Genomic DNA, 27,379 nt, shown 5'->3' with positions numbered 1-27,379 from the left:
AAAACTTGAATTTGTTGACGGTCCCTAACTACACCCAGAGCGAATGTCTGTCGAATATCCAATATCCAACTAACTTCACCTCGGTTCTGAACTGAGACGTTTGAAAGGACTGTACGCGCCTCTGTTTACGTTGCGTAACCGCGGCGTTCACTTCCGCCTGTTAACGCCTGAAAACGTGGGGAAACGCGCGTGAATCTGAACAGAAACCCGCAAGAGGAAGGCGGGAAGGTTTCTTACCGTGGTTCGGTTCGGTAGGGTTCTGAGACGAAGGATGAATAAACTGAAACTGCAGAAGAACCCGCGGAGGAGCTGAGGAGGAAAAGCAGCGTGACGACCACGTGACCAGAGAGAGGGCGGGCACAGGGAATCTCTGCGCAGCTCTTCTGCGCATTCCCGGAAAAACACGGCGGACATGTGTTCAGATCGTGAGTTCTATAGTTTCATACATAACTCATGTTGTCAGGCATGAGCGCGGATGCCGTAGCGATACATTAGAGCTTTATTGAACCCGTCGCGTCCGTCCTGAGCTCCTTTTCAGACCCAACAGCTCCAGTAAACGTCCGAAACCGTGCGGTTCAGGGAGCTGTCAGAATCAGGTTGGTGCCAGACTTTTCTGTGTTCATCAGCACATCATTTACTGCATTGTTCAAACGTTTTATCACATACGATAGTCACTAATTTAACACGTAAGAATATAGAATAAAGAAAACGGGTTACATCATTGAACAAAAGAAGTGGCAAAATAAAGACAATAAATGAAAACTTATAAACACTGTTTTCATATAACGTTGTGTTATTCTTGTGAGAAATGTGCCTATTTTCATAAATGTTATGAATTAAAATATAAAAAAATATCCTTATGAAATATATTTAAAAGTGATTTTGTTCATGTCCTTTAATTAATCTAAAACTTGTCCAATGCTATTAAAACATGCAAAACTAAATAAAACTGGCTGCTATTGAAATTAAACTAAAAATTATGTTTTTGTTTTTGCTCTACAGAAAAAAGAGAGGAACATCAGAAATGGAAGTCACACCAAAAGCTGTTTAAAACAGGTGGTTAATCGTTTCAATGTTTTCAACACAAAATAAAACAACTTTCAAATTTAAACTTAATCATGAAAGTTTTTCACAAGGATTCAGTATGTTCCATGTATGATGTTAAAATGTACTTCTTTACATTTAGGATTGATTGTGGCCTTTATGAAATTTGACATTAGTTTGCTCACCTCCTCTTTGAATTGAATAGAATAGAATAGAATAGCATAGCATAGCATAGCAATACTTTATTCATCCCAGGCTGGGAAATTAGGCTGTTGCAGCATCAGGCATATACAGAAGATATTAACATATAGAGAAAAAAGCAATACTTACAAAAAATAAGGAAATAATATACAATAAAAAGCAAAAGCACATTGTGCAAATTGTAATGTGCAGAATATAATAATAGGGAGTGTGCAAATAGAGGCAGTAATGGACATAGGTCATGTAAAAAGTCCGTTGGTGTGTTATCTGTTACAGAGCGATGAGGAGTTATACAATCTTATTGCATGTGGAAGAAATGATTTCTTGTAGCGGTCCCTGGAACAGCGGAGTTGTCTGAGCCTTTTGGAGAAGGCGCTCCTTTGTTTGTCCAGAACTGGGTGGAGAGGATGGTCTGGGTTATCCATGATGGGTAGCAGCTTGTTGAGGGTCCTCCTCTCCACCACAGCTTCAAAGGTGTCCTGCTTGCAGCCGATGATGGAGCCAGCCTTCCTTATCAGTTTGTTCAGCCTGTTGGTGTCCCCTGCAGTGATGCTGCCCCCCCAGCAGACCACAGAGAAGAACAGGGTGCTGGCTACCACAGACTGGTAGAAGATCTCCAGCATTTTGCTGCATACATTGAAGGACCTCAGCTTCCTTAGGAAATACAGTCTGCTGCAGGTCTTCTTGTAGACAGCCGTGCTGTTGGTCCTCCAGCTCAGCTTGTTGCCAGTGTTGTCGATTGGTTTGATATTGTGAAAATTCTTTTTTTTAGAAGAAGAATTTGGAAATAACTTCAGTAAAACAGGAGCATATGAATAAATGTGACCTTTGTAAACTCGTGATAGATTAACTGTTAACAGAGAGAGGCTGAACTTGAACTTGTTGTTTAGTTAGCTGATATTTGAGTTAAATTTGAGGAAAAGCTTTTACTATTTCCTTTTATTGTTTAGGTATTAACATTTAGCCTTTCTGCAGCTGTCAGCACAGGAACAGCTGTTTTGCAGTTTTTCTAGAGAACAGTTTTGACAGATTTGATTCTTCTGAACGTAAACATTTGGTTTGTGTTTCACATCAGCACAGTGATGAGATGACCGAACCTGTCATGTTTTCTAGAGGCGTCGTACAGAAGGAGATGAAGACTGTGTACTGTTTTGTGGGTGTTTGATGACCCCAGGCCTGGGGGGTCATGGCAGGGCGTGGCTGCAGAGCAGGCCGAGCTGCGAGGAGGCGGCGGCGTAAACGTGATGGCAGCATCCAGCCTGGTACGATGAGTTTCCTTCAGTTCACGAGCTCGTCCTGCTGCTTCCTCTAACTGCTGCTTCTCTCCGTCTTCAGAGTCTCTGAGTCACCAGCTGAGGTACGTGAGGCTGATGAAGTTCCTTCACCAGCGGGGCTTCACCTCCACCCCGCTGCAGCCCGCCCTGTTCTCTGGTGAGCCTCACTGAGCTGCTCCTCCTGTGATAGGCTCTGAAATGCTGAGTCATGTTTGTCCAAACTCTCATGTCGTCCCACGCAGACACAGACAGAGGACTGCAGGCTCTCCACGCCATCCAGGTAACTCACCTGATGATCAGAAAAGTGCTGCCACAAACAAGTATTTTATTAGTCGACTAATCACAGATTATTTTATTCGTTTAGTCGACTAATCGGGTCATGCACAAACTGGATGTAAAGCACACATCTTAACCATCATTAGCTTTAAACGAACTAAATATAGACACTTAAGATGATAGTTTATTCAACTTTAATGAATTGTGCAGCTTCAATCCTTCATTAGTTTTTGTGATTCAAAGAAAATTAAATCAAATGAGAGAGAGATGAGGAATTTACTTTCCATCAAACCCATTTTGACAGGTGACCTTTGACCCAATACCAGGAGTGTCAAACTCAATCACACAGGGGGCCAAAATCCAAAACACACCTTTGGTCGCGGCAAAACAGGATAAACATTTATTAAACACTCTAGAACTACATTTTTAAAACTTTAAAACCATAACTTTTTAACATAATAATGAACTAGATATATGGCATTACCTGTGATAATGCTAGTGTGAATGCTGTAAACTGAATTTGGCAGCTGAAGATGATAGTGCTGATAGTTGAAGATGCTGAAATTGATAGCTGAAAACGCTAAAGCTGATAGTTGAAATCACTGAAGCTGATAGCCAGCTAAAATATTAGCTAAAAGACAAATTAGCCTAAAAAAAAAAGAAAAAAGTCTAAATTAGCCAAAACATCTCGCGTGTAAATATTAGCCTAACTCCAAAACAGCCTAAAAACTTTGAAAAAAACACTAAATTAGCCGAAGCAGCTAGCATCTAGCTGAAATATTAGCTAAACTTCAAAATAGCTTAAAAATGCCAAAATACTCGAAAAAGCTAGCAGAATGGCAATTTTTAAAACTTTAAAACCATAACTTTTTAGCATAATTATGAACAAGACATACAGCATTACCTGTGATAATGCTAGTGTAAATGCTGTAAGCTGAATTTGGCCACTGAAGATACCAGTGCTGATAGCTGAAGATGCTGAAATTGATAGTTATGAACAATAAAGTTGATAGCAGCTAAAATATTAGCTAAATGCCAAATTAGTCAAAAAAAGAAAAACTTGGGTTAGCCAAAAAAGCTAGCATGTAGCATGTAGATTCTGACTCCTTCAGAATCTACTGGAATGATCGTGTTAACGGTTGAACAGTCTGTCAAAGATTTTGCTGCTCCCAGTCTCAGGTTGTCACCTGACCAGGCTGTGTTCTTTCAGCCAGGTGGGATGCTGGTCTCACTGCCGGAGTCCTGCCTCCTCACCACCTCCACAGTTCTGCTCAGCTACCTGGGACCGTTCTTAAAGAGGTGGGGGGGGCACACCTGAAGTGTCCCTGATGAGTCTGCTGGAGGCTGACGTGTTTGTTTCTGCAGGTGGAAGCCCCCCCCTTCCTCCCTCGTGGCTCTTTGTGTCTTTCTGGTGTGCGAGCGGCACAGAGGCGAGGCCTCCGATTGGTTCCCATACATAGACGTCCTCCCCCAGTCCTACAGTTGCCCCCCTTATTTCACGGACAGCGTGATGGCTGTCCTGCCCTCTGGGGTTCGGAGGCGCGCTGAGGAGCAGAGGGAGATGGTGCGACACCTCCACGCCTCCCACCAGGACTTCTTCAGGTGAGTCGGTGCTGCACACCTTGATCAATCTGTTACCATGGCAGCTGAACATGACCTCTGCTCACATTGTGGGTCCAGGTCCCTGCAGCCAGTTCTGACCCGCCCAGCTGAGGAGGTGCTGACATATGAAGCTCTGAGGTACACCCACAAGCAGCCCCCCCATTCACATACACTTTCACCACAAAGGACTCACTCAAGAATCTGGCCCCCCATGCCCCACAGGTGGGCCTGGTGCAGCATCAACACCCGCTCCGTCTTCATGACCCCCCCATCCAGCAGCTTCCTGTCTGGACCCGATAACTACGCTTTAGCTCCGTTTCTTGACCTGCTGAACCACCGCCCGGATGTGCAGGTCCGTCCCATGTTGCCTTACCCCCCCTCCTCCACGTGCACACCCTCCTAGGGTCTGTCTGCTCCGATTGGGTCATTTTTTAGAACCTCTCCTCCCTTAGGTGAAAGCGGGTTTTAATCGGGCCACAGGATGCTATGAGGTCAGAAGCCTCTCTGGAGTCCAGCGTCATCAGCAGGCTTTCATCAACTACGGTTCTCATGACAACCAGCGCCTCCTGCTGGAATACGGCTTCGTCTCCTCCTGCAACCCTCACAGTGTCGTCTATGTAGAAGAAGGTGAACTGCACAGCTTTGTCGCAGCATCTCCAAGAACTCCTGCATCTACTGGTCCTCCTCTTCTCCCGTGTCTGCAGATCTGCTCTGTGAAGCTTTCCGGGGGGGCCAAAGCCTGGATGAGAAGGTCCTGTTTCTCAGAGAAAACCATTTTCTGGAGTAAGTCTATTTTTTAGTTTGGAGATGTTCTTTATCTTCTAAATCAGGAGTGTCAAACTCAATCACACAAGGGACCAAAATCCAAAACACACCTTAGATCACAGACCAGACAGGATAAGCATTTATTGAACACTCTAAAACTACATTTTTAAAACTTTAGAATTACAAAATGAATTATCATTTTGCAAGCTTAATTGAATATTGAATTGCAAATTGCAAAATGCATTCTCAAATTGCATGATGAATTTGCAAATTGAATTGTCAATTGAAAAATGCATAAAACTTTAAATTATGACCTAAAAAAAACTTCCATACGTAACTTAACATAATTATGAACTAGATATAAAGCATTACATGTGATAATGCTAGTGTGAATGCTGTAAACTGAATTTGGCTGCTAAAGATGCCGAAGCTGATAGCTTCAGCTAAAATATTAGCTAAATGCCAAATTTAGCCTAAATTACCCAAAACAGCTAGCATGTAGCTGAAATATTAGCCTAACTCCAAAATAGTCTAAAAAATCTTAGTAAATGCCAAAATAGACCAAAAATCGAGCATAATGACAATTTTTAAAACTTTAAAACAGTAACTTTTTAACATAATTATGAACAAAAACAGGCAGGAATATTATTCCAGAATAAATCAATTTAAACGTAAATAACTTTCAATATTTTACTCTCCATAAAAATAGATTTAGTCAAAATTACATACGTTAGAAATGAGCACAAGATAACATCGGGTCATTAATAACAGTAAAATAAAATGATCTGGAGGGCCGTATCCGGCCCCCGGGCCTTGACTTTGACACATGTGGCCTACATGAACTAATGCAAGTTTTTCATCATCCACAGAGCTGGAGAAGTTAAAGCAGGGGTCCCCAAACTACCCGATCCGGCCCGCCTCCCCAAACACTATCAGAGACATTATCATCTTTTTATCTTGATTGAGATAAAAAGATGATAACTGAAAACGCTGAAGCTGATAGCCAGCTAAAATATTAGTTAAATGCCAAATTAGCTTAAAAAAAAAGCCCACGTTCGCTGAAATATCAGCTAAACTCCAAAATAGCCTAAAAAACCTTAATAAGTGTTAAAATAGTCAAAAAAGATAGTGCCATAATAACTTTCAATTTTACTACACTCTGACCCCATATAATATGACAAATCTACTATTAAAATACTCAACTATTTTAATAGTTAAGTAGTCGACAGATCGTGGCAGTCCTACATGAACACCTAGCGACTGCATCTCTCCTCCATCCTGCAGTAACCTGACGGTGTCTGATGAAGGTCCCGGCTGGAGGCTCCTCGCCGCCCTCAGGCTGCTCTCGCTGCCCCCACTACCATGGTGAGACTCCGCCCCATGCTGCCCTTCCCGCCCTGAAACCTGCACCTCTGACCCGCTCCCTTTACAGTCGGCACTGGAGGACGGTGCTGCTGGGACAGACGGCCGGTGAGGAGGAGGAGCGCAGCGTTCTGACCGCTCAGACGCTGTGTGAACGTCTGTTGAAGGAAACGAGGAGGTCTCTGCAGGAGGTGAGGCCTGACCAACAGGACGCCGTTTCAGCGACACTCTGTCACCTGGACCTGTGTGTGCAGATCTCCCGCCTCCTCCAGAACTGTGAGCAGCCAATCAGGGAGCAGCTAGAAGTGGTTATGTCGTTGCGGAGGGAGGAGAGGAGCATCCTGGAAAACTGCCTGGAGGCTCTACAGTCTACGGTTGAGATCTGAGGTGTGACGGAGCAGACGTCCTGCAGGTGAGGAGTGGAGCGTTTGCACGTGTGAGGATGTGATGCTGACTTAACCGTTTCCGTCTGCAGATTCTGCTGGAGCTCCACGTTTGACGCGGATCCTGAAACGCTCAGCTGATGCTGTCATCTAATGAAGCCAGAAACAACTTCAAAGATCAAACAAAGAATTTTCCAGAACTCAAGATTTTAATAAAAAAAATCGAATTTTATTTGACAACTTTTCACTGTTGCCAATGATAACGAGGATTGCCTAACACAACCCCCCCCTAAGCTTAACCCCTGAACGTCCACGCCTGGATCCTCCAGGTAGAACGTGAGGACCTCCTCCACGCAGGAGCGGCTCCGCCGGCGCCTCTGCTGCAGTTAGCTTCACTAAACCGATCATTCCAGCTACTGAGCAGTCAGGAAGTCTGCATGGTCAGACTGTTGGCGTCCGGTTTTCCAACGTCCCCTTCTTGGCCCCGGAGGATGCAGACCTCGTCCTCATCAGGCCAGCTCGGTTTGTTTTCACTCTTCCAGGGAAAATCAAAAAACACGAGGAGAAAAGTTCAGCTGCTACAACTGCAGGAGCTTCCATCACTTCTGCTCCTCCTCCCTGAGGCGGCGGCCCAGCTTGTCCAGAACCACAGACAGCTCCACCTTCCGGTCCAGCTTCAAGTACACGTCCTTCCTGATTGGATGAAGGGTTAGCCAACCAGCTGCGAGTTCTGCCAGCAGGTGGACGTGTTTCTCCATCTCTCCTGTTTGGGAAGAGGATGTAGTTAGTTCTGACCCGCAGAACCCAGAGAGCAGCCTGGTTCTGGCAGAAGAGCCCACCTGCAGTGAGGGCGGAGCTGTAGCTCGCCGCCATGCGGCTGCAGGCCGCCTCCATGGTCAACGACGCCTTCTTCTCAGCCACAAAGACGCTGCGCAGGATCCGGGCCAGCTCCAGCAGCCGGGACATCATCAGCAGACGCTCCTCCTGGGCCGGGTCCCGGGTCATGACTGCCTGCAGCTTCTGGGCCTCTTTGGCCCGAATCTGAAGACAAACCAGAAAACTTTAGCACCTAGAAAAACCGGTCCCGACTGGACCTGAGCCGCTCGGATCCAGTCGATTCAACCAGTAGTAGCAGATTTAGTGGAGACACCCACCCGATCCAGCAAGGACTGGGACACCCCCTTTAAAGACTCTGGAACCAGACCTGCTGGGGCTGCGGGTTCTGCTACCTTCTGGACACCTGAGGTTTCAGAACTCGGAGCAGTTCTGAGCTGGACTCTCTGAGCTGCAGAAGTCAACGCCTTCTCCATCTGAACACAAAAACGGGTCAGAACAACACATCTGAGGCCTAATGTTAATTAACAGGCAAACTGGATCCGGTACCTTGGGGTTGATAAGCAAGCGAGCCCGGTCCAGAACCTCCTGGGCAGTAGACAGGGTCTCCCTGTGAGGAGGTTGAGGTAACAGGCTCGCCGGGACTGCAGGAACCAAATCCACGTTAAAGCGGGGATGCCAGCGGGTTAGCTTGTCATCCGGAACCGAAACAGGCGGAACCAGCGAAGACAAAAACTCCTGCAAGACGGAAAGAACATGAGCTTTCAGACAGAACCAGGAGTCAGGGATCTGGGGAGGGATTTTTGGGCCACCACACTGAGTACAAAGAGATCAACATTTCCTAAACTGCAAACAAAATCTTCAGTTTATAAAGTTTAGTCTTCAGAACTAAACCTTATAAAAACTTAAATATTTATTTTCAAGAACCCATTTTTTGCTTTCAAAACATTTTTGCATTTGCAACAAATGTTCTCAGATGTGTCATCTCATCTCATCTCCCCCCATGTTTGATTTGAGTTCATAAGTTTAGGTTCAGCATAATGTGTCACACCAGACCAGCCAATCACAGACAAGAGGGTTCATGCTAGAACAGGAGTGTCAAACTCAATCGCACAAGGGGCCAAAATCCAAAACACAGCTTAGGTCGCGGGCCAAACAGGATAAACATTTATTGAACACTCTAAAACTACATTTTAAAACTTAATACTGTAACTTTCTAACATAATTATGAACTAGATATATAGCATTACCTGTGATAATGTTAGTGTGAATGCTGTAAGCTGAATTTTCCTGCTAAAGATGCTAGTGCTGATTTCTGAAGATGCTGAAGCTTTTAGCTAGCTAAAATAATAGCTAAATGCCAAATTAACCTAAAAACTCAGGTTAGCCAAAACAGCTAGCATGTAGCTGAAATATTAGATAAATTTCAAAACAGCCTAAAAACTGAAAAAAGCCTAAAGTAGCCAAAACAGCTAGCATGTTTTGGATTTTGGCCCCTTGTGCAAATGAGTTTGACACCCCTGGGGTTCATTTCAAGAAGCAGCTTCAACAAATCTAGAATTAAAACCTGAACTCAGAGTCTATGGACTCAAAATTTGCAAACTCAGAGTTCTTGGTTTCAGAACAGCTGAAAAGAGTTGATTCAATCAACTCTGAGTCGTTGGAACCAGAATCAGGTGTGAGCGTCGCAACCATTAAAAGCCCTGATCAATGGAGCAAAGACAGCAGGATTCACCATGGCAACGGGAACAAACACCCACAGGGCGGCATACTTTACACCGACAGAAATTTTGCTTCTTCAAGAATATGCCGGAAGAAAAAAATAGCACAGCTGCAGCAGCAAAACGAACAAAGCCAGAGTTGTCGTGGGAGAAAATATCTGCAGTTAAGCGTACGACTACATTTGAATCATTTCCATTCAGGAGAAGAACTAAATTTCAGGAAGATAATTTTGTCACTTGTTAAGTAAGGAATGTTTTGTGATCTGTCAGTAATTTAACCAGTAATTTCCATAATGCATGAATGACCATTTTTGTGACCCCGCCCACTACCACCACACACACAAATATCACTGCATGCAAAAAATAAACACTGTAGCTGCTTGGAATATGTTAAAATTAGTATTTATTTAATTTTCAATTCTCAAGAATTAAAATTAAGAATAATATTTGCTTAAACATTTTTTTTAGTATAATAAAACGTTTCCGTAGCCAGGACTTGAACCCCGCCTTTTGCAATTGAATTAAATTGACAATTACACTAACATTTGATTCGTCTCCTGAAGCACAGTAGATGCTTTGACAGGCATCTCCAGTGTTTAAGGTTTAAAGATTTCCATTGTTATGGGTTTAAAAAGAGGAAAAGAAAACTCTGTATTATTAATAGCTAGTCCCTGGAAAAACCTACTATTTATAATATCGCTCCAATAAGAATTAATTGTGAAACTCCAGACAATCAACTGCTCAAATTCCTCTCCTGACGTAAATAACATTTCCTCTGGATTAATCCATCCTCCTCTCTACATGATCCTCTATGAATGAACATGTCATTTTGGTTTCTGAGTGGTGAAAACGTGACGTCTCTAATGTGAATGTTCTCTAAATGTTAATGAGGAACTCATATTTGAACATCCTTCACTTCCAGTGTCTGCTCCAGATCAGGTTACGTTCAGACTAGTGATTGATTCTGAATTCAGCTTAACCCGCTTCCTGAAACGGGTTTGGTTTGACCCACTTTCACTGGTTTAAGTTATTTCCATTTCTGGAACAGAAAACTCAAGAGTTTTCTTGAATTTGGAGTTCACAAACTCACAGTTTCAACAAAACCTGCTTCTTGAAACGGGCCCCTGAGGTCAGGGAAGAAGGTAGATGATAAACAGCAGGGGCCATAGGACAGAGCCCTGGGGCACGCCTGTGGTGATGGCAGCTGTAGGAGACCTAAAGGACTTTAGTCTGAGTACGGCCACAAAGGGGGGTCATTTTTCCTCCTTCAAAGGGGGAACAAGAGAAAGTTTAAGAACCACTGCACTAAACTGAAACTCATAAATGCTAAATCAAAGATGGGAGAAGTGAGATGACAGACAACACTTCTGAAAACATCTATTGTAAATGCAAAAACATTTTTTGAAAGCAAATATTTAATTTGATTAATTGCTACTTAGAAAGTTTTATTTTAAAACGGAACATTTTGTCCACAATTTAGGAAATTCTGATCTAAAAACAGACTTTAGTTCTCTGGTGTGCTCTGGTGGCACAAAAACCCGTTCAGCCATCCATCACTGGAGCTTCTGCGGCGCTGCTCACCTGATGGTGCTGCTTCACCAGGGAGATCAGGTTCTGGTGGAAGACACGCCTTCTCTCCAGCAGACGAGAGGCGGACAGAACGGGCCGGGCCTGGTTCTGGTCTGAGGAGGACACAGATGTGAATACAGCTTCCAGTGGGCGGTGCCATGTCTTATGGGGGTGGTTCTGACCTGAGACAATGATGGGCTCCACGGTCAGCTGGTACTGGCCCTTCTTGGCGCCGCTGGTGAAGGTGGGAATGTTCTTCTCTTGCTTGAGGGTGTAAGCCTCAGGGAACACGGTCCGGATCTGACCCACATGGTTTTGCTCAAAGCGCCTTGGACAGAAAACACAGAAGCTTTCAGTTGATTACACAGAACCGACCGGCCCGCTGCAGTGGGTCAGACTAAGAACTTCTGACCACCTTTAGTCTTTCAGGAACAATTCTGACCAGTTCTGACCCGATGGTCGAGCGCCTACCTGTGGGTCATGTCCTGGACTCCCTGCTGGATCTTGGCGAAGGTGGCGGTCTCACTGCGGTTGTAGAGCATGGCGACCACCGTGTCCATGCTGCGGAACATCTCGGCCAAAAGCCTAAAGTGGAGCGGCAGAACCAGGCCTGGCGGGATGTCCCGAGCGAGAGTGTGGTACCGCTGGTACGCTGGCCGCTCGCTGCTGCACACCAGCAAAGAAACAACCATGATTTGTTTGTCCAACCCGACCAAACCAGAACCAACCCGACCCGCTCACCTGTCTTGTGTGTGTGCATCTTCCCGTTTCCCTTCTGACTCCACCCTCTTCTGGACCTTCGCAGACAGCTGTTTGGCCAGAACCAGCCTGGCCTGGAGACTGTGCACGTCTGCAGGAGGCGCCGAGGAGGAGGACGCAGGAGAGACCTCCTCCGCATGCTTCTGGATCTTCTGAAGGCGACACTTTAGAGCGGCAACGTCCTCCTTACACAGAACCTGCAGGCACACCAGCAGACGGGTCAGAACCAGAGTACACACAGCAAACGATTTAGAAGCAACTGCCAGACTTCTCCACAAACAGCTGTGAGGCACAGAGGCGGAGTGATGATGGTGTGGGCTCTGCAGCAGCCTTCACACCAGAATCCAGAACCTCCACACTGATGAAAACCGGGCCGAGGATCAAAGAGCGAAAAGAACCAGCTACAAAACCTGACCGAGTCTTCCAAGCCTCCAGAATCAAGCAGCCAAGTACTGGGTCCACCACGACCCGACTCACCGCTCCAGGACTCAACGAAAGCCCCTCCCCCCACATGTTCAGAACAGATCAGCTGCTGCAGGTTTCAAACCATCAACCAGACCCGAACTCTGAGCTCGGTCCACTGGTCTTTGCAGATCATGGGTCATAATTCTGGAACCGAACCGCGAGGTTAGACGCTCATGTGTAACCAGTACCTGTGTTTGAGCCCCACCGAGAGGGGTCTTGGGTCGTCCCGTCTCACCGGGCAGGACGAGCTTCTTCCGCGCCCCCCTGCGCGCTCCCGTGTCGGCCGCGGGCTCCCCCGCGCCCGCCGGGACCCTCCGCTTCCTCTTGGCTGAACTGTGCTCCGCCGCGGCGGACTCCCGCTCCGGGCTCTGTCCGGAGGGGCGCTTCGGCGTGTGGGGCTCTGCGGGGTCTGGGCTCCGGTCTGCAGGCCCGGCCGCCTCATCGATGACCCGCACGAACTCCCGGTGAACCGGGGAGGACAGCGCGCCCGCGGCGGGCTTCCTCGGTCCAGAAGCGCCTTTTTTCCGCTGGGAGAAGAACTCGGTGAGCCGAACCTGCGCCATTCCGTCCGTGTGCCGACCCGAGTGGAAGCGAAGCTACACGAACACAAACAAACTCATCCGGAAGTCCACGAGCTTCACAGGAAGAAGAAAGCAATTTTCGCGCGAAACCAAACAAACCACGCCTTTTCTTGGCACGTGACGCATGAAAGAACCAATGACCCGTATGAGGCGGGGATCAGACAGACCGACACAACAAGATACGTTTAAGTAGAAACAAGATGTTTATGATAATAGAAAATGAAACCTGTACTAATAAAACAGCGAAACAAGTTCTGGTTTAACGGGAAAAAAACTTATATTTGATGTCATTTTAAGTCTTTATTTCATTACATTATATTTATCACAAACTATTCAGCCAGAAGAAAATATCTTATTTTATAATTTCCTCACTCATAGAAAGAACAATCTGATTCCAGATTTTCTGCTATGATTTTCCTGTTTTTAGTTTTCATCTCACATGGTCTGTTGCTTCCCAGCCAGCTAGCGAGCTACGGTATATTGAGCTAGCTTCCCATGTCATGATCTAGTGAGTTCCATTGTCCACTGGCTGGCTGGCTACCATAGCAAGCTACCCACATAGTGCCCACTTCAGCCAATGTGGGCAAACACAGGTTGGGCCACAACAGACATGTGGACAAATCCACTCTGGGCCCAAATTTTCTGCCCACTTTAAATCATACGGACCCCACCTGTCCTTGCTGGCTGGGCTTATATGCACTATTGTCTCTGTGCACTTTTGCATGACCAAGAAAAACTGAAGAAACGTCATTTCACTGTGTTTGACAGTGATGATAAAACCATCTTGAATCCTGAAAATCTTAGCTGGGGAGTCAGAATCAGAATTTCCTTTATTGCCATTGTCTGCACAATCAAAATAGTGATGCTCTCTAGACATTTCATAAAGAGTCAGGGTTGAGAAAATAAAATAAAAAAGGACCTCAAGCTACTGCTGTGAAAATCAGAAAAATACTGCTGAATTGTGATTTTGATTCAGTACTTGAACATGTCTTAAATGATGACCCCCCCCACACCTGAAAAGACTCTCTTGTTTACATAAAGCCAATCAACCAACAATGTGTTGCTATTATGACAAGGGAAATTCCATCAAAAGCTCTTTGTTCTGAGAAGACCCTGGAAGAAGATCTGCTCTTCCTCTGATTAACGTGGAGGCCAGGATTAGTTCAATCATCCCTCAGTTTGTGTCCAGGTCCTCTGTGGTGGGTTTTTAATGTTTCAAAGTGACTCCTCCTTCAACATAGTTCAAACATACATGAGCTGTTCGCACCAATCTACATGCAGAGGTCAGCGCCCTCTCTCCGCCTGCTGATTCCTAAATCAAGGAGTTTGGTTGTGGAGTGTTTGTCTATGATGACAGAGCTGCATAAAGCGGAGGGTCATCTGCGTAACTGTGAAGTAAAACATCACCAATCACTTCATCTACATGACGCCTAAACATGAAATTCTGTTCATGAAAACTCACAACATTCAAACAGCAGTTAAAGGATAAACCAATTAAAAAGTAACAGTGAAATCATAATAAAAAGTAAAGGAAATCACAACTGCAGATCATATTACAGCACAGACTCATGCTGCATCAACATCCCAGCTATAAAAACAAGTTTTGAGAAGTTTTTCTTTCAAAACTGGAAGATCTCAACAGTTTTTGAGCAGTGGTTCCAGTGAATTCTGATACTTTGACCAGATGATTTCTACCAGGGAGGGGGTGAGCTCAGCCTTCTGTGCTTTTGTTCTGATAGTTTGAGCATTTTGGTTGATCGCTGTAATCCTTAACTCAGAATCAGTGTTGGGTAAATTACTTTTAAAGAGTAATTGATTACTTTACTTTGGTTACTGGCTGAAACTGTAATTAGATTACTTTACTCATTATCTGATCTAAAAAGTGATTAACTTCTCATTACTTTACTTTTTTCTCTCACATAAAAACTGTTCACGTTTATCTCTCGCGATTGTTACATCCACAAAATAAAAGAATAGAGGCTACACAAGGGCAATCAGGCTTTTCAGCACCGCCTCATTCATTTCATCACATGAACAAAAGAAATCGTACTTTTTCTGATAGTCCACATAGTGTACAGGCAGGTTGCTCATTGTGGGAAGCAGTTCATCTCCACAACATACACTTAACTGAGAGGTTTCTGCCTTTTTTTCAACAAGTTGGAAATCATTTGAATATGTCCAGTGGCTGAATGCTGAATGCCCCCTACCAATTCATCCACATCCATACTTCTGCTCTAGTGTACCACCTCTGCATTAGCCTACATACATGTGTAAATACGTCAGTAACTCTGTTAGTATTCTTGTTTTATTCAACCAAGAGCCAACTTAACACAAAATAATTTGTTGTTTTAGTCAATGGTGGCCGATCATAGTCAACTATGGTGTGAAGGTGTAGTGTACAGTTCCACTTATTTTTATATGCATATTTGGTTGTGATTTATTTGTGTTTATTCGTTGGTTTTGTTTTGAGGTCCATGTGGAGCTGTACCTGCCTGAGGTGGCCTAAAGATGATGCCAAACAGAGAAGTTCCTCAAGAGGGTGCTACCTGGACTCCATGGGGAGAAAAAATGAATTTTCTGTCCTGTTTTGTTAAGATTTTTCCTCTCATCTCTCCCCATTGCATTATTAGTAGTTTAAGCCGCTAATTTAAAAGTCTCCAGGTGTGTGATAATGGTAGGTCAGTTATTTGAGATCTTTCCTAAGGAACAACTTACTCTAAGTTTGTTAAAGTTGACCTCTTTTATAGGCTCCTTTAAATAAAAAATGCTCATTCAGTTGGACTTTGTAAACTTTGTTGGATATTAAAATGATTTATTTTTGGACTAAACATCTGTGCTCTCTGTGGTGATTCCTTGGTCCATCACAGTGGTGTCAGAAGTGGGATCAGTCTGTCAAGAGCATAGGTTGTTGTTGTTGTTTTTTTCTGTGCTCTTAGTGGTGATTGCCTGGTTCATCCCATATGGTTTCACTGCATCAATATGTGAGTAATGAAGTAATACCTGTTTCTGTAGTCTAGTGAAAGACCCTGTTCACGGTGACATCAGACAAAATTACAACAAGGCCAAAAATGAGAATATTGACTTCCAGAGTTCAGCTTTAGAACAGCAAAGCAGACAGCTGAACACTGTCTAACACAATTTTACATAAATAATAAAAGGTAATCTTCCCAATTTTAACAGAAAAATGTACAATATTTATTTAATGAATGTCCTGCTGAACTCTGTTTTCATTTCCTGTCTTATCGTTCACAAATCTAAATAGAAATTTGAATAATCCTTCAATATTTGAGGTTCTATTGAAAATATTGACCTTTCATTTGAGCAGATATTATTCTATCAGGTTCTATTTTGACTGATTTTATTCACATGTATTAAGTGTGATCAGCACAAAAAATTATTCATGTTTTTCATGTTGGCCTCATTTAATTGGAACAGTCAAGATGCAGATCGCTGCATGTTGTGTTTTAACTGAACCAAAGGCTAAATTTAGTTTAAATCAGAGGTTTTTGTTGTTTTTCAAGGTATTTTAATGTGTAATTGTAAAAATAGAAATGCTTTAAAATAAATATTTTTTTGACAGTTTCAAATGATTTTGCTCCTTGTTTCCCTTCATTATCCTGCAGGATCAGACAAAGTTATGATCAACAGCAAAGAGGAGCTACGTCAGAAAATAACAACAGTTATTAGTTTTTCTTTATCATCAGACACGTTGAAATTGACTGACTTTATCTCTGTTTTAGTGATTTTGTGAACTCAGAAATGTAATCAACTTTAACTGGTCAGAAAAGATCTTCTGCAGATCTACGTCTCATCAAGTCGTGGAAAGCTAGCGTTAGCATTAGCATCAATTAGAAGAAGAAAATCTGAATTCATAATCAAACCAGCAGCATTCAGTGAAGTTCCTGTAACCTTCATCTAACTATGACCGGGTTGTAGAGAGAAATAATCCACGACTGGTTTAATATCATTTTGGGGAAGCAGCTGTGGAGCATTCTGCAGGAGGAATACTGACATTTGATCTGAGAGGGAAATACAACCAGGGAGGACATTTAGAAAATACATATTGTACAAATTTAGGTGACAAATGTTTAGGTTACCTTTTATTATTTATGTAAAATTGCTTTAAACACGTTCAGCTGTCAGCTTTAAACCCGTAGACTGGAAGTCACTCTGCGTGTGACGTCACATGAAATGGATCTATTGTAATTCAGTTAACACATGAACTGCAACTTTCTACGTTACTCCTATACAAACAATAGTAATTCAGTTACAGTAATTTGTAACTGAGGATCTATTTTCTGTTCAACAGTAGTGAGTAAAAGACTGCTGCGATCTTTAAGAGAGACACTAGTCATGTGTCTCTTTTATCTCTTCATGGAGGCTCCTTATCCAAACATAAAATAATTCATGGAGACTGCTGATCCAGACATGTCGACCGTCAGAGTCAGCAGATCCTGATAATGACTGTCTAACCAGAACTACCAAAAGAAAACAAATAAACATGAGTCATGAGTTAAAAGCACACAACATCTTATGCTGCACAACATTAGTTACTACTTGTCCAGAGCTGCACTGAGATGATCCTGCTTGACACAGAGCAGCTTTGATTTTCAAAATAAGTAAAAAAAAAATCAGTTTTGAGAGATGCTAGGTACCTTTAACTTTTGTTTGTGCCAAAATTAAGACTTAATTAATATGTATTATTAAAAAAAGAAGGCCATGAATGCAAGTCCAATTTTCTTAAAGGCTAAAGTAAGACTATGTGGCTCCTTCTAGGTTTGGATCAGTAGAAAACAACCCCAAATAGCTCTTTTACTGTTAAAGGTTGCCAATCCTGATCTAGTTAATGGATTAAGGATTCTAAATGAAGTTCTGAGTCCATTTGAACTGTGTTGCCTTTTTTTCGATGTTGTTGTTGGAACTTGCAGCTGACATGAACACTGAGGACGTTTGAACAGCAGCCCAGTGTGGGTGTTCTGACCAAAACCAAACATCATAAGTGCGTCTTTAATTGACAGGTGACCGACCGTGACCTCCTGTAATGACACCTGACAGGCGGTTTTCACACTCCATCTCCTTCAGTGGATTATTGAATTTCAGGGGATGTGACCCCTGAGACCCTCTGGGTCCCACAGCAGTGACTCACAGCCATGCTCTGTTCACACCTGCAGACCCCCCCCTACACACACCTCCTGCCGCTGAAGGAGACTCCAGAGAACCCCAAACAGAACCTAAGTTCAGCCGCCTCCGTGCAGCAGGGATGGGGGTCTCTTGGTGGGTGTCCTGAGGTTTCACTGACTCCCAGAAACCTCTGCTTCTTCATGCTCCCATATTGAATGTGGTCACTTCCTGTCTGCTCAGCCCAGGCCCCCTCCCAGCCTGAACTTGGGGCGGCCCTGCATGTTTACACTTCCTCCCTCAAAAAGAGTCTGGCTCGCCCCCCGTGCTCCGGGAGGGGGCGCTGCCGGCCTGTCTCAACCCCCAGGTGGCGGCTCTCAAACCCAGGTCTGCCGCTCAGGGCGGGGACGCGCGTCTGTTGGAGCCTTGATCGCGGCGGGAGCGCGCAGTGCGCCCGGCTCCTGAAGCAGCAGTTCGGGTGGGACATGGGCGGGTTCGGAACGGAGGGGGGGCCCGCAGCAGAATAGTTCCTCTATTGGCGCTCATGACTGTGAATCACTTTTTCCACCCCGCGCACACACAGCCCGCGTGCGCTGACACTTTCCTGCCCCTCCCTGTAGAAAGTTGGTCCGCGCTCCCGGAGAACTGAAGCCGAACCGAACTTTGTCTGGACATCATGACACTGCGCCGTTTCCTCCGCGAGCGTCCACGTAGGCAGTAAGACGGTCGGCGCGCCCCGCAGATCCTCTGCGGTTCGGACCCGCGGGCCCGCATGGAGCTCCAGGTGTCGGTGTGGCTGCTGTTCGGCGGCCTGCTGCCGTGCGCGCTGCTGGCAGGTAGGAAAGTTTCTGTTATCTTGGTGGGGGTGGGGGGTTGCAGTGCAGATGTTTTGGGGGAGGAGGAGGGAGGGGGGCTTCAACTCCTGCCTACCTGTGGGGTGAATGTCGTCACGAGCTTCAACTGTTGCTGCTGTTGCACCCCACTGACCCGGGGTGGGCTCCAGGGCCCCTGACCCCCCCAGTCACAATCACAGGGGACCAGCGCGTGTCCGAGGCGCACGAGCCTGCACAGAGGAGTGGTGCAGCCAACAACTCAGAGACCCGGACCCCTTCCGACCCCAGTCCTGGTTCTGTGTTCAGTGAACAGAAATTTTCCTCAACTTGTTTGTAACTTTAAGTACTGAGAGGAGAACCTGCTCTCCACCTGGAGTCACGTGACCCCCCATGTCTTCCATTTCCAGGGAAACCCTCAGGTCAGACCATCCAGTTAGTAACATCTATAAACAAAGGAGAGGTGCGTTCAGGGACACAATCAGAGGTGCGTTCAAGCACAGGAATCCTGTGAACCTCAGCAGTGTGACGTCAGCTCTTTGAGTTTCTGTCTGATGTTTTTCTAGTGAGTCAGAGGAAGCGAGCTGAGAACATGTTTGCAACACTTCAGAGGATGTGTTTGGTTTCCTGGACCGGCCCCTGCTCACCTGATGCCCCCAGCTGAGGAGGCTCCTCCCCCAGAGAGGCAGAGGTTAAGCCTGTTGAAGGGGCAGGCGCTCCTCAGCAGATCCAACCTGAGAGCAGACCGAAGGATGCAGGGTCTCATTAAACATTTATTGAAGACGTAACAACAACACATGTAAACATTCCTTTGGCATCGATAAAAAATCCCATCAGGGTTGAGAAGAGGTTCAGATCCAACTGAGAGGGAGTGCATCCACTCTTCAAAAACACTCCATGAAGGAATGTATTAGTTAAAACAAACGGCAGCTCGTTCATTTCCTCACATCTTCATTATTTTGTAATGCGATTGATGAATCCTTTCCAGGTCATGGCTGGGTTCAGCTTTAACCCCTTCATGCCTGAGTCTTTTTCTGTTATTGTTCCGAAGTTTTGGGTCACTTAGACATTTTCCTATTTTTGAAAAGAAAATCACATTTTTTTCAATGAGGATAACTTTGAACTGATCAGAAATACACTGACACCATATATCACATGTGTCAAAGTCAAGGCCCGGGGGCCGGATCCGGCCCTCCAGGTAATTTTATTTTATTGTTATTAATGGCCCAATTTTATCTTGAGCTCATTTCTAACTTGTATAATTTTGTCAAAATATATTTTCATGAAGAGTCAAGTATTGAAAGTTATTTAAGGTTTAAGTTGATTTATTCTGGAATAATATTCCTGCCTTTTTATTATTCAGAATTATGTTAAAAAGTTACGGTTTTAAAGTTTTAAACATTGGTATTCTACTAGCATTTTGGACTATTTTGACATTTACTAAGATTTTTTAGGCTGTTTTGAAGTTTAGCTAATATTTCAGCTACATGCTAGCTGTTTTGGCTAATTAAGGCTTTTTTAAACTTTTTTAAGCTGTTTTGGAGATAGGCTAATATTTACATGCTAGCTGTTTTAGCTAGTTTTTTTTTCTTTTTATTTTGTTTTTTAAGGCCAATTTGGTATTAGCTAATATTTTAGCAGGCTATCAGTATTTTCAGCTTCAGCGTTTTTAGCCATCAATTTCAGCATCTTCAGCGGCCAAATTCAGCTTACAGCATTCACACTAGGATTATCACAGGTAATGCTATATATCTAGTTCATAATTATGTTAAAAAGTTACAGTTTTAAGTTTTAAGATTGTAGTTTTATAGTGTTCAATAAATGTTTATGCTGTTCGGCCCGCGACCTACGGTGTGTTTTGGATTTTGGCCTCTTGTCCGATTGAGTTTGACACTTTCGTCATACATCATTAATGTGGTTGTGTGAATCATGTTAGCACAGCTGAAAACAGTTTGCTGCTTAGAGAAGCTATAAAACTGACCTTCCTTTGGGATGTTGAGTATCTGGAGCAGCACATTTGCTGGATCAATTAAATGTTCAAAATGGGCAGAAAAAGAAAACTTTCATGTAAATCTCGACAGTCTATTGCTGTTCTTAGAAATGAAGGTGATTCCATGAGAGAAATTGCCAAGAAAAAGAGGTGGGAGGCCCCACTGCAGAACTGAGCAAAAAGATTTGTACGTTAGAGTCTCCAGTTTGAGAAATGGACGCCTAACAGCTCCTCAATAGTGCTGTAGTGACTGAGTACTCGGACACTCAAGTACGAATAGCAACGTCCAAGATCGCTGATTTGCGATCTTTATGAACAGAGTGTTGATATTAGAGTGCAGAGGGATGCTGGCCTTCAGGGCAGAGTGGCAAAGAAACAAGGTGAATGGCTTTTACTTGTAACGCTTTTCTACCTTCTTTGAAGGCCTAAAGTGTTTTACAGTCACATTCATGTACTGATGACGCCAACATATAACGACCAGAGGCAAGGTGGGGTTCAATGTCTCGCCCAAGGACACTTCAACACATAGATGGACAAGGTGGGAATCAAACCAGTAATCTTCCGATTAGACATTGACCACCCTTCCACTGTACCACAGCCGCTCCTAATAATAACAGAGACTGGCTAACAAAAGACAAAGATGAATGTGGACTAGAGAACACAACTATTGGACAGAAGAAGATTGGAAAAAAGAGTTGTGGATGAATGAATCGAAGCTTGGATCACACAGAAGAACATTTGTGAACCACAGAACAACTGAACAGATGCTGGAACACTGCCTGAATCCATCTGTCAAGCAAGGTGGGGGTAACATGATGGTCTGGGGTTGCTTTGGTGCTGGTTAGGTGGCAGATTTGTTCAGGGTAAAATGGACTGGCTAGACATTTGTAATAGAAAAACAAGAGCAACAACAACAAACAAACTTTCTTCCAATGAAAACAGTAAACTGGGATCCTAATGAGGGGCGTGGAGCTGCTCTTTAGACTATCCGTTTGCCGCTGTCACTCCATCATGGCTAGCTGGAAAAGCCGCTAAAAGCATCGGAGGGAAAAGTGAAGGCTCGTGGGAGTTTCTAACATAAAAAAGCCCAGGGCTGACTCACTTGTGGGTTGTTTCTCCCATAGGTGCAGGCAAAGAAAGTGCTAACAGCGCCACCTGGAGGCTGAAAGTATATTACAGTTGTGGAACATTGTAGAGAATCAATGGGAAACGGGAACACTCAGAGGTTTGTGCAGCCACGACTTGGCGGGCCAAAGCTGGCCCATGGGGTCACTTTGGGCCCGAATTAACTGTATAGTGAAGCAGCAGCTGGTAGTTTGAGGGGAAACACAAAATTGTCTGGGTGACCTTGAACTTTTGAACAGGAGTGCAATAAACATTTTTCAAGTCTTTTTCCAGTCATGGTGTTAACTTAAGTTGAGTCCTGGATTTAATGGAACGTTAAACCTCAACACAGACAGAACTCAGCAGAACACCAAAAGGAGGGTAGGCCCTGTTAGGTTCCTTAGCTAAACATTTGGTTCAGTACTCTGGTCGTCAGGAGAACCCTCTGGGCTTCTCAGCCTCTGCTGTGAAAGTCCGATGGAGCAGACGGAGGCGGATGATCCAGCAGGGGCGGTTGACTCCCAAAGGTTTTTTTTGCACTAGGATATTTTCTGGGAGTGGGAGATTAATGATTTTACTGGGTTTAGTTTTTACCACAGAGCACCGAAGCTCCGCCTTCACAGCAGTTGTTGGCTTTGCCGCTCACTTGGTGGGAGGTTGTTTTTTTTTTTCAAAGCTGTTAAGGAAAATCCACAGGGGTGTTCATATCTGCTGATGCTGAAAATGTGTCAGTGCTGTCCTTCATCATCAGAGAGTGTTCTCAGCTCACATGTTAGAAAGTTTCTTCTTCTCGTTCCCTTCAGAGTTTGTTGATGATTTCAGACTGAGGAGGCAGGCTCTCCTCTTCATCATCAGCTGTGGGTCTTTGTGCAGACTCCAGAAAGCAGAGGGTTCATGAGAACACGGTGAGAGGATCTGATGCACGGTGGAGCACCGACCACAGGCTGATGCTCAGAGTTCAAACTGTCCTGCAGGAGCTCGCAGCTCTCTGACAAATACTCACACTGAGTGTGATTGGGCGTGCGCTGACGTGCGTGCTGAGCTCTGCAGCCGCTCTGAGCTGTGAAGGCTGCTCTTCCTGCCGTGACCGTCCAGACTCCTTCTGCTTCACCGGAGAGGGCCCAGTGACAGAAAGAAACCTTCATGGGGTTTTTGGAAGCAGATGCAGTTTTTCAGTTTTCTTGGGCTCTTATCATTTTATAAAAGATGGAAAATTTCAGATGTTGGAGACACATGCCCTCTGTTTAAAACACCAACACACACCTACATTAGAGATGCTCTCTGTCTGCTACTGTCAGAGAATCCACAGAGGTCAAAACAAAAGTAATAACACGTTTCATTTCTCTAAAACTAACCAATGCTTTGAGTTCCACTCTGAAAAACACATGGGCAGAAATATGGGACCTCACAGCAACGAGAGGTGGAGTCGTCAGTTCAAGTCCCCTCTTATCAGCTTTGTGCACAGATGTCAGTTTGAGGTAGTTTCATGATTAGACCACTGGAAGGAGATAGGGTTCCATGTCTGTGCTGTGAGACACATTTGGATCTTCAAAACTCTCTCTTTTGCTAATTTTTCAGACTCTGTGGTGGTTTGATTTGGAAAAGAGTCCGATGGAAGCTCAGCCTGCAGCAGTGGCTGCTGCTCGCAGCTCAGCTGAAAGGTGCTGATGTTTGCACACCTTCATAACGACTTTGGGCTGTGATTACCTGCTGGATTTCTCGCCTGCCTCTCCTGGAGTTATTAATAGTTGGATGTAGTCATAGTACAGATCTATTTCATCACTTAAGAGGTTTTTTAGAAGCCAAGAACATGATCTCCTGAGATCTAGCAGCTGATCGCTCCTCTACTATGTCTGGTTCAGTTTTCTGTGAAGACGTCTCTGACAGTCTGTCAGAGACTCTAACCCTTTAACACTTCAGGTGTCATGCGTAAACACAAAATCTTTTACACACTGTAACTTTTCATAGGTTGACAAGTTACAGTAAATTAAAGAACATAAACACTGGAACTTTGCTGTTAAAACGTTAAGCATTTGTTACGATGATCGTGTTAGCAATTAAAAAACGAGAAAAGTTAATAAAGTTAATAATGCTGGAGTGAATGCCTTTAGCTGAATGTAGTCGCTGAAGATGCTGAAGCGTTTTGTTGAAAATGGTGACTCAATTTACTTTGATTGATGAAAGGATTTGCTGAAAATGCAAAAGCTATTTGCAAAATGTTAAATTTGCAAAAAGACTGGAAATTTCATTAAAGAACTATGAAAGAGCGCTGATGTTGACCTATTTTTTTTTTAAATGTGGAGTAAAATTGCTTAATAATCCCTAATACATGCTAATTTTGCAGAAATACTTAGTGTGTTGCTTAAATATGACCTAAACTCTGAATGAGCCCAAAAAGCTAGCTTGTTGCTTAAATACAAGCTGAACTCCAAAGTAGCCAAAAAATCCTCAGTAAACTAAATTAGTCAAAACCTTTAGCATGTTGCTTAAATATTAACTAAACTCCAAATTAGTATAAAAACCTCATTAGATTTCAAGTCAACCAAATGAGCTAGCATAGCACTATTATAACAGCTCCACGGCAAATTTTTAGAAAATTACTATAAAAGATGAAAACATAGCCCATGTTTAAATATATTTTAAGGTTTGTTGCTAATCTACTTAAAATTTTGAAATTGGAAGACTTTCTCATTTATTGGGACATATTTTGCTCAATATTTCAAAAACTATAAAGTTTATAAATACCAAAAATACAATAATGTTCTGAAGGAGCTGAACGTTTTGATACCAAGATTGATGAAATCACTGAAAGTGGAACTGAGTTTTTACGTGCTGAGAAACTAGCTCTGGTGTTAAAGGGTTAAGCTTTGGCTCCCAGGATGTTTCCTTGTCTAATCAGCACCTGAGAATTAAGGGAAACACAGAGCTGCGTTGGAGCATGTTTGTGGAACAGTGGAATTTTATGTTGAAGCCATAAAACAACTGAGTGCAGACGCCTGCTATTTTATTACAGAGCAGCTCCCCAGCCTGGGGGGTGGAGGATCACTTTTCGTGGTGCTGGGGCGTGGTGAGGCGCGTGCTGACCTCCTCTGTGCACATCTGCTCTGCCTCAAAAAGTCCCATTTACTCTGAGGTGTCTGACTGCAGGGAGCACCACACAGACACAAAAACACACACGCAGACACAAAAACACACACCCAGACACAAAAACATACACACACCTACACAAAAACACACACACGGGCGCGAAGTGGATCGCACGACCAAAATGTAAATACCTGAAGTTTGACAGGTCGCTGCGCCGTATCTACCAATCAGGAACTCAGCTTTGTGCACGTGATGTTTTCAGCGACCCGATCAGCGGGTAGAATACTGATCCAATACGAGCGTTTTTGTCCAGAACATTAATCTTTTTCCATTACTGGTTTGACTCGCAGGTTATCAGAGCTCATCCAGCTACTTTGGGGTGAAGGTGAGATAAACTCTGGACAGATCAGCAGCTTTCGCTCCCGCGGCGGAGCTCAGTCACTCGATATGCTGGCAGACAGAGAGAGGCTACTAAGGCTGCCAGCTCGGGTCTCATTGAGACATTTGAGAAAAAAGAAAAAGGTCTCCTAATTTTATTTTCCTACCTCGGATTAGTTCTAGACAGAGAGCCTTCAAGCTCAGACACAGAAACACAGAAACACCCTGGAAGCGGCTGTCATACAGACACAGCCCTCTGTACCGGGAAAATATTTTAATAATAATCATTTAAACCCAAACATGGAGACCTGATTACTGATGTTTTTGTAGAACTCTTCACAATAAAATAAACCTTATTCCTTGACATTGCATTGTCTTCCATTCATTCTAAGTGAGATATGCACATACAGAGCTGGAAGCTCCTCCCGCATGTGGCCGTGGCGTCAGGAACACATGTTTTGACAGCCAGCGAGCAGCGAATTCGCAACGTGGCGAAAGAGGTGCGGGGCATGTGAATTTGTTGCGTGAATCACGCTTGGTGGGAAAGCACTTTAACCCCACGTCGCTCGTGGTGGTTACAGGTCGGCGCCAGTGATTGACAGCGGAGCCGCCATCACTGTGTGCATGAGTGAATGGGACTGTATCTGTAAAAGGTTTTGGGCCTTATAGTAAAGCGCTTTATATAAGTCTACCTTATTTACCATTTAGAGCAGGGGTCTCCAACTCGCGGCCCGCGGGCCATCTGCGGCCCCCGGGATGATAATTTGCGGCCCGTGTCTCAATATGAAAGATTACTGTTAGTGCGGCCCACAAGGTTGATATGAATGACAGTTGTTGTGTGCAGTGCTGAACGAACCAATCACAGTGAGGTATATGACTCTGGAGGCGGGACATTGGCGGGCTGTCCAATTGGCTCGCTTACTCAGTCATTCCTCCAGTCAGCTGGGCGGAGGAGGAGCTATGAAGCACCGAACGCGATTCGCGTCATAAATTCTCGTGCCCCGCGCGGGGAATTTTCTGTTTGCGGCTTGTCAAAAAATTTGTTTCTGTCGCCACGCCGCGTGTAGGAGGAGCTACCAGGTCCGTCATTGACTTCAATGTTATTTTAAATTTGAACAAGTTAAAAAAAATTCAAAAACTATAAAAAATTTCAGAATTGTTTAAAGACAGCATAAAAGTCCACAAATAGCAGAACAAGTACATGTTTGAATTTTCAGAATAGCATAAAGTATGCAGAAGTTACAACTACAGAAAGTTTGGAGTAGCTGCAGAGCCTTCACAATGCATTTCAATGAGAAAAGTTGCAGCAATTTTGCTAAATTGCTGAAAAACAAAAAGTTGCAGAAGAGATTTCAGAAGAGAGCAATAATGTCCTCAATAACCTGAACATTTTGATACTTGAATGACAAAAATCAGATAAGATATGCAGAAGTTACAGGTGGACAAAAAACATACGGAAGAAAGAAAATAAGAAGTATAAGAAAAAAGAAGAACAATAGTTTGATTGCATACAATCAAACTAATTAGCCAGAACAGGTAGCATGTAGCTGAAATATTAGCTAAACTCCAAAAAAACCTAGAAGAAACAGAGAAAAAGGTAAATTAGCCAAAAACAACTGTTAAAATGTCTAATTTAGCCAAAACAGTTAGCATAAGGCTAACATATTCGCTAAACTCCAAATTAGCCTAAAAAACGGCAAAAAAGCCTAATGCATGGGTGATGGACAGTCCTCAGCCTCTTTTTCTTCAAAGGGAGGTGTGTCAACAGGAATGAGGAAATCACGAGGTCCTTGGGGAGGGTCCCGCCCACTAGGTCGTCGGGTCCAGAGCGGGGTTCCGGCTATGTCAATCCGGACATGTAATAGAATGTTGATGGCTCCTACTCAGAAAAGGAGTTCTGATAAATACTGTCACACCTCCCTCTGCATTTATCCGGACTTGGGACCGGCACAAGACGACAATGGATTATGTCCTCTTGTGGTTGCATTACACACACACACACACACACCCTCACTCACACACTCTCACACACACAA

At 44.1% G+C, this 27,379-nt stretch overlaps 4 protein-coding genes across 8 annotated transcripts in view; 2 read left to right on the top strand and 2 right to left on the bottom strand.

Annotated features, from left to right (window-relative positions):
• The window catches only part of cbr1 (carbonyl reductase 1), a 9,846-nt gene extending 9,422 nt beyond the window's left edge, over positions 1-424 (bottom strand). The window contains exon 1 of the mRNA XM_024296748.1: positions 238-424. Coding sequence (XP_024152516.1) covers positions 238-391 — 154 coding nt within the window. The 5' untranslated portion in view covers positions 392-424. The remainder of the gene's footprint in view (positions 1-237) is intronic.
• Positions 425-457: 33 nt separating this feature from the next.
• setd4 (SET domain containing 4) lies at positions 458-7,139 on the top strand. 2 transcript variants are annotated; one of them, XM_036215443.1, is made up of 15 exons: positions 458-596; positions 1,003-1,056; positions 2,359-2,507; positions 2,581-2,676; positions 2,762-2,799; positions 4,006-4,094; positions 4,161-4,397; positions 4,476-4,535; positions 4,620-4,749; positions 4,850-5,024; positions 5,102-5,180; positions 6,447-6,527; positions 6,595-6,715; positions 6,779-6,936; positions 7,000-7,139. In XM_036215443.1, the coding sequence occupies exons 3-14, from the start codon at positions 2,432-2,434 to the stop codon at positions 6,908-6,910; spliced, it is 1,314 nt and encodes a 437-aa protein (XP_036071336.1). In that variant the 5' UTR covers positions 458-596; positions 1,003-1,056; positions 2,359-2,431; the 3' UTR covers positions 6,911-6,936; positions 7,000-7,139. The 2 variants fall into 2 exon arrangements, with proteins under 2 accessions (XP_036071336.1, XP_024152515.1); XM_024296747.1 differs by lacking the exon at positions 1,003-1,056.
• Positions 7,115-12,948, bottom strand: cdt1 (chromatin licensing and DNA replication factor 1). Of its 3 annotated transcripts, XM_024296744.2 has the most exons (9): positions 12,444-12,945; positions 11,773-11,987; positions 11,503-11,697; positions 11,214-11,359; positions 11,044-11,144; positions 8,291-8,479; positions 8,062-8,217; positions 7,747-7,948; positions 7,115-7,670 (listed from the first exon to the last, which is right to left on the bottom strand). In XM_024296744.2, the coding sequence occupies exons 1-9, from the start codon at positions 12,816-12,818 to the stop codon at positions 7,507-7,509; spliced, it is 1,743 nt and encodes a 580-aa protein (XP_024152512.1). In that variant the 5' UTR covers positions 12,819-12,945; the 3' UTR covers positions 7,115-7,506. The 3 variants fall into 3 exon arrangements, with proteins under 3 accessions (XP_024152512.1, XP_024152511.1, XP_024152510.1); XM_024296743.2 differs by having other exon boundaries at positions 11,044-11,359; positions 11,503-11,694; positions 12,444-12,948; XM_024296742.2 differs by having other exon boundaries at positions 11,044-11,359; positions 12,444-12,947.
• A 5,330-nt stretch (positions 12,949-18,278) lies between these two features.
• piezo1 (piezo-type mechanosensitive ion channel component 1) overlaps positions 18,279-27,379 on the top strand; it is a 55,462-nt gene continuing 46,361 nt past the window's right edge. Inside the window, exon 1 of one of the 2 annotated variants that reach the window (XM_036215690.1) lies at positions 18,279-18,790. In XM_036215690.1, the coding sequence (XP_036071583.1) occupies positions 18,727-18,790 (64 nt within the window). In that variant the 5' untranslated portion in view covers positions 18,279-18,726. The remainder of the gene's footprint in view (positions 18,791-27,379) is intronic. The other variant, XM_024297139.2, reaches the window with a different exon arrangement.

This window comes from Oryzias melastigma, linkage group LG15, assembly GCF_002922805.2.
Source record: "Oryzias melastigma strain HK-1 linkage group LG15, ASM292280v2, whole genome shotgun sequence".
NCBI lineage: Eukaryota > Metazoa > Chordata > Actinopteri > Beloniformes > Adrianichthyidae > Oryzias > Oryzias melastigma.
This window is presented reverse-complemented; position numbering and strand designations above follow the sequence as displayed.

Excerpts from the sequence above, each read along its gene's own strand:
- setd4 (XM_024296747.1), top strand. The coding sequence starts at position 2,432 with ATGGCAGGGCGTGGCTGCAGAGCAGGCCGAGCTGCGAGGAGGCGGCGG. Across the intron at positions 2,800-4,005 it reads AGGCTCTCCACGCCATCCAG|CCAGGTGGGATGCTGGTCTC; the intron begins GTAACTCACCTG and ends GTGTTCTTTCAG. Across the intron at positions 4,398-4,475 it reads TCCCACCAGGACTTCTTCAG|GTCCCTGCAGCCAGTTCTGA; the intron begins GTGAGTCGGTGC and ends TTGTGGGTCCAG.
- cdt1 (XM_024296742.2), bottom strand. The coding sequence starts at position 12,818 with ATGGCGCAGGTTCGGCTCACCGAGTTCTTCTCCCAGCGGAAAAAAGGC. Across the intron at positions 8,480-11,043 it reads TGGTGAAGCAGCACCATCAG|GAGTTTTTGTCTTCGCTGGT; the intron begins GTGAGCAGCGCC and ends TCCGTCTTGCAG. Across the intron at positions 7,671-7,746 it reads CAGCTCCGCCCTCACTGCAG|GAGAGATGGAGAAACACGTC; the intron begins GTGGGCTCTTCT and ends CTTCCCAAACAG.